Source organism: Dunckerocampus dactyliophorus, chromosome 11, assembly GCF_027744805.1.
Source record: "Dunckerocampus dactyliophorus isolate RoL2022-P2 chromosome 11, RoL_Ddac_1.1, whole genome shotgun sequence".
Classification (NCBI taxonomy): Eukaryota; Metazoa; Chordata; class Actinopteri; order Syngnathiformes; family Syngnathidae; genus Dunckerocampus; species Dunckerocampus dactyliophorus.
This window is the reverse complement of record NC_072829.1, coordinates 26,356,419-26,366,555: the sequence shown is the minus strand read 5'-3', so window position 1 is coordinate 26,366,555 and position 10,137 is coordinate 26,356,419. Positions and strand designations below refer to the sequence as shown.

Here is a 10,137-nt window from a genome sequence, read left to right as displayed (position 1 = left end):
AAAAATGTCATGCAATACTTTTCGACAAGAGAGGAGAAATATGATGTCAGGGAAAACTTAATACTTAATACATTTATATGCGAGAACAATGCTAAAAACCTACAGCATTTCAGTACTTGGAATCAAATTATGCAACGGATTGAGTAAGGAACTCAAACAAAGCACCAAGATGAGCGATTTCAAGAAGCAATACAAAGTTGTTGTTTTCAAAATACAAGGAATAAGAGTTTTGAACCACTGTGTACACAATGCTATGTAGAATCACTACAGCACTCAATTATATTACTACATTGTTACATTACCTTACCATTTTCCGTTGTCCTTTTTTCCCATGTATTAACTGGTAAAGACTACATTGGAATACGGGAAGTGAAGAAATGTATTGCAATTGATGTGAAATGGACGAGGGGTTGGATTAAATAACTTTAGCTTCTTCCGACTCCTTGTGGACATGTGGAACAGCGAATTGAACTATGTGATGTATTCTATTCTAACTTGTATGCATGTGTAACCCGCCCTGTTTCGCACTGCCCGCACCGGGTCTTGAACACAGGACCTTCGTAATGGGAGGCAAGAGCGCTGACCACACGGCCAAAAGCCCGGACTGTCGGCCGCGTGTTCAGCGCAGCTCTTAAGGCAGAAGGAGTGAGGTTTACCAACGTACACTTGCACAGCCTCACAGGCTGGCATCCGTTACACATGTTCAAATAAAATGAAACCATTACCCTTTAACAAGGCTTTTGAGAAAATATGTCGCCACGAGGGTTTGGAATGTCGCCAGATTTAGCAACAAAGTCGCCGTGTTGGCAACACTGGACAGCATCACATTAGCTATTAGCATGGTAGCTGAAAATCATGTTAATTATTAGCCATAAAACAGGAAAAAAGCGTGGTTACATTCACAAAAACGTGGCAGATGTAATGTTAGACAATTAAACTCAAGTTTTCCCTCACCACTCAGTGTTTGTCCACTGATATTTTGAAGACACGTTTTACTCCATAGCTTGACGATTGCCCATAAACCTTTGCTGCTACTTCATAAATGCAAGTCTATCGTGTGTCAGCAGAGGGCACTGTTGTCTCAATTTTGTCGCATTTACAACATCCCGTTTGAACTACTGTATGTTTACACAGGGGTTGAAATCTGGATTAAAAAAAATATATTTTAAAAGAGTGATCCTTAAAGGTTGTCTGGAAGGTATTCACAAATTAATGCCTTTAGTTGTGTTGTTGATAAAAAGAGAAGTAGAACTTCCTTTTTCTCTCTGCCTGCAGTATACTTTGAACAAATATACCCCAAAATTGGCACATCTTTTTAGGAGGTGGCTGAGTTAGATCATCAGAGATATGAAAGCGACAGCTGGACTATTGGTGTTGCTCGTCACGGTTTCTCAAGGTCAGGCTTTTTACTCCTAAATTGCAACAATGAATACATGTGTATACCTTTTTAACTTTGAGGCTCCATATTGCACAATACAAATCAAAAGATTGAAACATGTTTGGATTTTACATTTTCCTATTGGCATGTAGTTAAGATATTAAATATTTTCCATGATCCTTTTCCAGGTGTAGAAAATCCCTGTGATGGCAGAAAAGATGGTGCTCAGTGTTACGGAAAACTGGGAGGGAATATATTCCTCCATTTGATGGACAATGCCTTATCTTTATTCAGATATGAATGCCAGCAAAACAAGACGATTTTATTTAAAGGGGGATCACTCCGTAATTTGTCCCAACCACCCGAAAGATTTAGCTTCACTCCAGAAGATGGAATGATGAAGATAGAAAAGCTGGAGAGGACGGATAGTGCCAACTATACTATTATAACTGTTGGCCAAAGTGGAACTCAGAATGAGCAGTGGACTCTATTGTTGTTTGTTGAAGGTAAATATCAACTCATTTTTTGATCGTACTATTGGTTTTGTTTTAATTGCACTTAATTCCACTTGTGGTACACAGGAACACCTGTTTTTTATTTAATTAGAAATATTTATTTAGCAAATATGTATGAAATACGGACGAACTGACTTGTGGCGACATGCAAAGGTAGCAAAATGGTGATACTTGATATGCGAAACATTTTTTTGAGATGGTAGAAAGTCTAAGCAGCACTGGGTTTAAATGTTTACACAGTGAATGCACATGTGTCAGATTATGAGAACTTCTTTTGTGCGCAGCCTTCCACAGATTTACCAACACAAGGCCACAATCTGGATAATGCCTCCCCTGTAAAGTGTATACAGTATGTATTATGACCAGCAGGAGTGTCACTAATTCAAATTGTTATGTGGCTCAAAAGGTCAGTTCTGCTTTAAGGTTGGTAGTGGCAGGCTTATTCTTTGTTTTTACACAAAATTCTGTGGACAAACTGACTGTGTACGTCTTCAATATTCTCTGCCAAATCCTGGAGATTCATTACCTAAAGTGGGGAACACAAAGTTAAATTATGCAAAATTGACTTTTTAATGTTGTCATAACAGTAATATGTTTTATATTTACCGTATATATCCATCCATCCATCCATCCATCCATCCTCTCTGCCACTTCTCCTCACTAGGGTCGGGGGTATGCTGGGTATGCCTATAATATCTTTATTTATATTTGTTATATATTTATGTTTAGATCGCCTCTGACCCGCCCCTATAGGTAGATGAGCCTACTACTTCACAGAGGACAGCTTTGTAAAAATAAATGTAAAAAACAAAACAAGAACAGGCTTCGCTACACATCTTAAAATAAAACTTGGATTCATCTCCAGATGTGGTTGCTGTAGTTTATGCTGATCATTTTGTTTTTCTTCAGCAAATAGGCTAAACTAACATCATGTTGCTGTTAAAATGTGACTGAAATGTTTAGCACCGTAGCTCACATAGCTATGCTAGGTACTTTGTTGTAAACGTCTGATCACCTCCTGGTGAGCTTGGGTATATAATTCCATTTTAGCAGCCAAATTCATTCATTCATTCAGCAAAGCATAATATATTGAATGCATTTGAATGGTAACAAAAAAAAACGCTGACTTTTCCTCTGTGGAAGGACAGCAGTGACAAGCACCTTCCAACTCACGCACACCTTCAGGATGCAGCGGTACTGCAAGTGCCTCCTCTGACATTTCTATGTATTTTATTGTCTGATTAGCAGGAATAATGACATCCCACTTACATTAAAGACCTTATACAGCCTGTAGAACGTCATGGTGTATAATAAATGTTTCTGTTGTAGTCTGTTATTGGCGACAAACAGAAATTGGCAGACACCATGAGCCAACTCAGTATGCACTCAAACTGTGGCCTCACCTTAGGTTTCTTCCCCTTATTTGATCAGGAAATCTGCAAATTCAGCGATCCTTACTTAAGAAAATATTAAAAACGATTGGAATCATACAGAAAATACATTTATAATACAGCTCAATGGGCACATATGAACATGTATTTGATATTATTTTTGTATTTTTTGTCATGACAGTTCCCCTGACTGCGTGTCACTATTTTGAATATACCATTTACAATCACAGAGGGTAAAGTCTTTTTTAACCCACCTCACACCACATCCAATCTGGCCTTTGCTGACGCTGGTCAGAGGGAAACAATCAGTCTCAAAATGGGCTAGATAATCTGGGTGCTAACTCTCTTAGGTGGTCACAATTTACAAATGTACAAATAAAATTGAGTCGCTTTATGTTTAATTAAAAAAAATATTCACGATTCTTGCAGCTCCTGTGACCTCCGTCCATATTGCTTCTAAGTGTCTGTCCCAGGGAGAGCAGTTGGTGTCTTGCTCCTCTAAGGAAGGGGACAATGTTCAGTACAAATTGACTCTGAACAACCAACTGCTGAAGGACGCTGACCTCTCTTCTGGGCATCTTCAATCAATCAACGTCACCCTGAAGCAGCACGTCTCAGGACAGCTAGCCTGCTCTGTTGGAAACCACGTCAGTCATGTCTTGGAAAGCCTGTTGATATCTACTTGTGGTGAGATGTTCATTTGTGAATGACAGCTGATGCTACAGTCATGGAAAAAAAACACTAGACCACCCTTGTTTCTTTAGTTTCTTGTTCATTCTAATACCTGGTACAACTAAAGGTGCATTTGTTCAGATGAATACAACGATGACAACAAAAATAGATAAGTGTTTTTGTGGCGTGAGCTGTTTCTGGAACCAACGATGCAGAGATCAGGTCCGTTTCCATAAAACAAAAGGTTTATTAACAAAAAGTGTCCTTACAGAGGAAAAGATGCACAAGGCAAAAAGTACAACAAAAAGACATGGCAACGCCACTGAAAAAAGGTACTAACAAAAATACACTACTAAACTAGTAGGCAGACAGTCAATGAAAAAGGCAAAAACGAAAAACACTGCTACAAAAACTAGAGCAGGACAGGTAACCTTAGCAGAACAAAAAACACAGCTGAAACAAGGCGGACGGGTACTCACAACTATAGTACAAAAGATAAAGCCAGAAAGCAAGGAGAGGGAAGCAAACAACACAAGGCCGGGCTGAGCGCTGAGCGTGTGGAACATGAGGGTGCAATCTGGCTCCGGTGTGCTGTCGCTGCCGTGTTAATAAGGAGGAGATGGTAATGAGGTACAGGTGAGACTGGAGAGCTCCGCCTGCTCCAGGAAGGTGGTGCACTGAAATGACATGGCAGACAGGCAGCAGCACAGCGACAACACAGAACATAACAAGTTTATTAGAGTGTGCTGTTAAGAGTGTATGTGATTTTGGTCATTATCAAGAAAACCATGGAAATGGCGAGATATCAGCTCTTAAGCCTAGGTGACAAACAACGTACGATTTTTTGGCCGTGCGATTTTTGGTGTTCCCCAAATTACTGCGTTTTTTTTTTTGTTTTGTTTGTGGTGAACATAGTTGTGGTGACCATGAAGGAGTAAGATCTTGACACGCATACGTTATTTTTGTTGTCGTCATGATATTCCTCCAGACAAATGTACCTTTAGTTGTATCAGGCATTAAAATGAACACAAAACTGAAGAAACAAGGGTGGTCTAATCATTTTTAGTAGAGTGTAAAAATGCTGGCTAACATATTAATGCTCATTCTGTTTGTAGATTTCATTAACTGCACCTCAAATGGGACACGCATATCTGGGTGGTTGCCTGAAACCAGTAAAAGCCTGTGCGATGAATATATTCCAAGAATCAAGGCCCCTCAAAGTAAGAATTATGTGCTAATAATGGCCGGCATCCTCTCAGCGCTCGTCACCCTCCTAGTGATTTCCGTGGCGATTGTGGTTTTGTCTCAGAAGAAAAAGCAAAGCAACACACATGCAGGTACAAAATGGTCATTTTTTTTGTCAACAGTGCCGCGGTGTTTAACATTTGGACCGTTATTTATTCTCTGTCTTTGATAATAAGATGAACCGGATTTGACGTATGCTGACGTCAGGATCATTAATCAGCCGCAGAATAAAAGCCGGATCAAAGCCAGACAAGAGGTGGAGGTGGAGTACGACCAGGTCAAGTTTTCAGAGCGCAAACGCCGAACTGTTGAGCTCAAACAGGATGGATGTGTTTATGCCAATGTCCGCAGAGACAGGTGATTTTATTTTATTTTCAACTGTTACAGGGCAGATGGTGTGTTACAAGTGTTGTTACAAAAGAACAAAAGACCTATGAAGTATTTAATGGGACTGTCTATTTTTATCATTTTTCATCACCTCTAATGCGTATTTATTAGGAATGATCAATGTTTCAAGTAAGCATCCTCCAATTTTTTTGTTGAACAGAAGCTGCTTCAATAATACAGAATACAATTATACAATAATACAATTAAAATGAAAAGCACCTGATTAGTAAGGAGAGTAAAAAAAAAAAAGCATACAGCACAAACTAGCCCTGAGACACAATAAAATTTGTAAAAACATGGCAAACATTGCAAAATGGAAAAACTCAATGATTGCTTTATTTTAGTGTTGTTGAACACTGGTGTACTTATTTTTCTTTTTGTGTGACAGTTGTTGCAGAATGCTACAATTTTGAGTTCAGACATCACCTACTGAGAAGATTGTAATGCCAAGTTTACACTTGCATGCTTTTTGTCCGCACTAAATTTTGCGTGCCGTTGAGTAAAATGTTCAAAATTTGTGGCTCGCATAAATTCCTTGAACTCGTCGTGAACGCACCAAAACCTACTTGTAAACAATGCGGGCGCTGCATATCAAAGCGTGGGTTAACTTTTCCAACACATCTTGGAGCAAGTCGAGGGGAATTCTCAAGTAATTTCAATAGCCTCTTGGATCTTCCTTGTAAATTTCTGTTAATAACCAGTCAATGTCTAAAGCGATGTCTTCTAGTCGGCAATTTCACCCCACACATTGTTTGAATAACCGACAACTGTGTGAGCTATAAATTTATTTACCACAACAGTACAGCAAAGCATGCTGGGAAACAGGAAGTACTGTTGTGAAAACCACATACAGTACGTAGGCGCCGCTTCGCTGAGCCGTACGTCAGAGTCACCGCCATATTGGCCGTGAGAAGGCTGCGCTGTAAGTCAGTACAAGGAAATCCATCCATCCATCCATTTTCTATACCGCTTCATCCTCATTAGGGTCGCGGGGGCAGGATGGAGCCTATCCCAGCTGACTTCGGGCGACAGGCGGGGTACACTCTGGACTGGTCGCCAGCCAATCGCAGCAGTACAAGGAAATGTACTTCATAAAACGTCTTTCTACAATGAAATAAAATTTTTAAGTTAATGCCTCTCGTTTATAACAGTTAAGCACCAAAAACATGGTATCAGATGGCTAAGATTAGAACTTTATTGATCCAACACAGTAATAATTCACATTGCATCAGCGATAGAGCACAAAGTAGTGCCAAAAAACCATACACAATATATATATATATATATATATATATATATATATAATGCAATAAAATAAGAATATAAAATAAGAACATTAAAGTTATCAATCAAAATAATAACCAGCAAATTCATGTATTTTAAACGATACCTCTTTAACTAAAAATAAATTAAATTGTTCCAAAAGTAACATAAATGAAGGCACAAAAAACACAAATGTATTTGTATATAAAATATGTAATACATGAATTATCTACTCGGAGATGGGTGGAGTAGCCAACAAAACAACTGCACTCATTTAAGTAGAGTATTGTTACTCTACAACAATTTTACTCAAGAAAAAATATGTGATGTTACACATATGGGTATTGGTATTGGTTGATATCGGAATCGGAAATTGAGAGTTGGACAGTATCGGCTTATCGGTTATTTGCAAAAACGCCAATATTGGACATCCCTAATCATTACACATCACCGTTACACTTATTTTTATTTGTTATTTTTGGCAAGACACCGGCGACCCACTGAAAACGGCTCCCACCAGTTGACAATCACTGATCTAAATGACAAGCATTGCCACGGCGAATTGCAGGACAATGCAGAGGCAAATTACGTGCAAGTGTAAACGCTGCTTTAGGCTGACAGTTTGAGCCTGCAATAAAATAATTGTTGACAACGCATCAGTTGAAATAACTCTTTAAATGACCTCACCGATTGAATTACGCTGAACTTAGAAAGTTGCATGCATTTGACGGACAACGACCTAACTCTTGCATCAGAAATGATAAAAATAGGCAGGATTCTGGCTTTTTTATCATATGCTGACTGGAAGTAAGAGTCATGAGGTGCATGTTTGTGTGGCCTGACATTTCTACTTAAAGCAACATGAAGGTGTCCACTGGCTAATATTGTTGTTATTGCCATGGTGACCCCACGTCAGTTACTTCTGCATTTATTTAGAGACAGCAACTTGCATGTGAGTTCATTGGCTTGTCTTCTTTTTGAGATGCATTTTCACCACAGTAAAGTACATTTCCACTGCAGCCTTGGAGCAAACAAACACAATTATTTTCATGTACATTCATTTTCAACCACTTACCGTATCTGCTCCCTTTGATCAGGAATTGATCAAATTGAGGAAGCAAATGGGGGGCAAAATAAACTGCAGAATATAAAACAATCTCCTGTTTTCATCTCTTCTGTAGATATCCATCACTATTTTGTTCGCACCGCAGTCATCCAGCTCTTGATAAGATAGCAAACACAAGCTTTGCTACCAGCATGCACATAACTGCTTTTCCTCTGGCTTCTGCATCTTTTCTCACAGAATCTGTGGTCTAATTTAGAAAGTTCTTGAAAGAATCACACCTCTACTTGTAATACACGTACAGGCGCTGACAATAGTGAGTACACCTCACACATTTTAGCCACCATTTTTATTGCAGCATAGCTTCTCAAGGGACAATACTATAGAAATGAAGCTTGAGTGTAATTTAGAGTAGCCAGTGCACATCTTGCATAATAGTTTAGATTTACTCTCCTCTAAAAATGACTCAACACAGCCATTATTGTCTAAGCATAAGTGAGTACAGCTAACAGTGAAAATGCCCAAATTGTGTCCCAAGTGTCAATATTTAGTGTGAGTACTGTTGTTATCACGCACGGCCTTAATCCTCAAGGGCACTGAATCGTCCAAAGCAGCACAGGTTGTTACTGGAATCATCTTGTTAGACACTCCTACGCCTTTGCTGTCATGTTGGAAAACTGCCATGCGGCCCAATTTCTTAAGGGAGCAGATCACCGTGTCACAGTACATGTTGAAATTCATTGTTTCCCTCAATAAACCGTACTTCCCTTCGGTGCAGCCCCAGACCATGACACTACCACCGCCATGCTTGACTGTAGCTAACACAGAATTATCTTCGTACTCGCTTGTGTTGCCAGATATTTAGATAATAATGGCGGTGTGAGGACATCTTCTGTATACTGCTATACAAGATGTACACTGACTACTCTAAAGTATATCCTTCTATAGTATTGTCCCTTGAGAAGATCATATTACCCGATATAGTAGACGTAATAAGAATAAACAAAGACGCAAACAAAACTTGTGCTCGTGTGCGTTGAAGTAAATGTGTCAGGAAGTGGCGTCTGGGGTTCAGAGATGAGCTTTATCTTGGCGTGGGATACTTGCAACAGTAGTCCGTGTTATTATTATTATTATTATTATTATTATTACCGTCATTTCCGGTGTATAAGATGCTACTTATATACTGATGCGGCTAATTTATGGTCATGTTCTAATCTGCACTTCATGCACACACCCTCATCATGGAAAACACACAAAGAAATGCATACAGCTGCAGCTTTCAAGCTCAAGGCAATCGATCCAGCAACTTTTGCTCAAGTCTGCTGATAAACATAAAGCGCCACATTACTTTTGAGGTACTTTCAACAGAACAGCTGCAGACTGTGCTTGATCGCCAAAGTTGCGGCAACAAACTATATCAGCCAACAGGATCAGACATCGTCAACAGCAGTTCCTTATTACGGTCACTGTCAAGACTTGACACGACATATTACACAATGATTTTGCAGCATTCTCTGAAAAAGCAACTCTTGGTGAACAGTGTGGAAAACCTTGTTCGTATTTTCCCGGCTGTTAGGAGATTAAAGTGTATTTTGAAACATTTTGCCATGGTGTATCTGCCTCAGTCAAGGGTGTGGTCCAACCTTTGCTCCGTATGGTGTGATAGGCTTGACTTTTTAAACTCGGTATCACCCTCTGCAACATGACCCATTCTTATATGGAGATAAATGTCTTATGTAATGTGTTTTGTGTAAAACAGTGTAAAATTGTGTTTATTTCACTGCGGTATGGACACCTTGGGACTTTTTTGGTTTTATATGACTTTGGTTGGATCATTTGTGGTCAAAGTTCGACAACCGCGGTCAACCGTTTAGCTGATTCACAGCCCATCAAAAGTCTTTATGGTGCATGTGTGATACTTACCGTGTCCTTAAACAACCATCTGAGATTATTTTTAACTGAAGGCTCGGCTTAGAACTCAGTTGAACCTTTGACTGACATAATCTGCCGAGCAAATAATTGATAACATAACGCCAGGATCGTAAAGAAGCTCAAACAGTTGTGTGCCATTTTATATGTGGAGCATTTAACGCATTTGTGTTGAGTATGAGTCGAGCAAATGCGCGGGATTCTCGGCTGCTGCTCTTAAATTTACGTAAATAACTCTGCTTTTACAATATGTGCTCTTCTTGATCAGTAAAACGTTTGACTGCGCATCAG

At 39.3% G+C, this 10,137-nt stretch overlaps 1 protein-coding gene across 1 annotated transcript; it reads left to right on the top strand.

The window, feature by feature from the left end:
- Positions 1 to 1,266: 1,266 nt before the first annotated feature.
- Positions 1,267 to 8,144, top strand: LOC129189440 (uncharacterized). Its single transcript, XM_054791062.1, has 5 exons — positions 1,267 to 1,396; positions 1,567 to 1,884; positions 3,714 to 3,971; positions 5,072 to 5,293; positions 5,378 to 8,144. Exons 1-5 carry the CDS (start codon positions 1,348 to 1,350, stop codon positions 5,560 to 5,562), a joined length of 1,032 nt encoding a protein of 343 aa, XP_054647037.1. The 5' UTR covers positions 1,267 to 1,347; the 3' UTR covers positions 5,563 to 8,144.
- Positions 8,145 to 10,137: the final 1,993 nt, after the last annotated feature.

What these genes read in the sequence shown, in the direction of transcription:
- LOC129189440 (XM_054791062.1), top strand. Translation starts at nt 1,348, where the DNA reads ATGAAAGCGACAGCTGGACTATTGGTGTTGCTCGTCACGGTTTCTCAA. An exon ending in GCTCGTCACGGTTTCTCAAG is followed by an intron (nt 1,397 to 1,566) that starts GTCAGGCTTTTT and finishes ATCCTTTTCCAG; the next exon opens with GTGTAGAAAATCCCTGTGAT. An exon ending in CCTGTTGATATCTACTTGTG is followed by an intron (nt 3,972 to 5,071) that starts GTGAGATGTTCA and finishes TTCTGTTTGTAG; the next exon opens with ATTTCATTAACTGCACCTCA.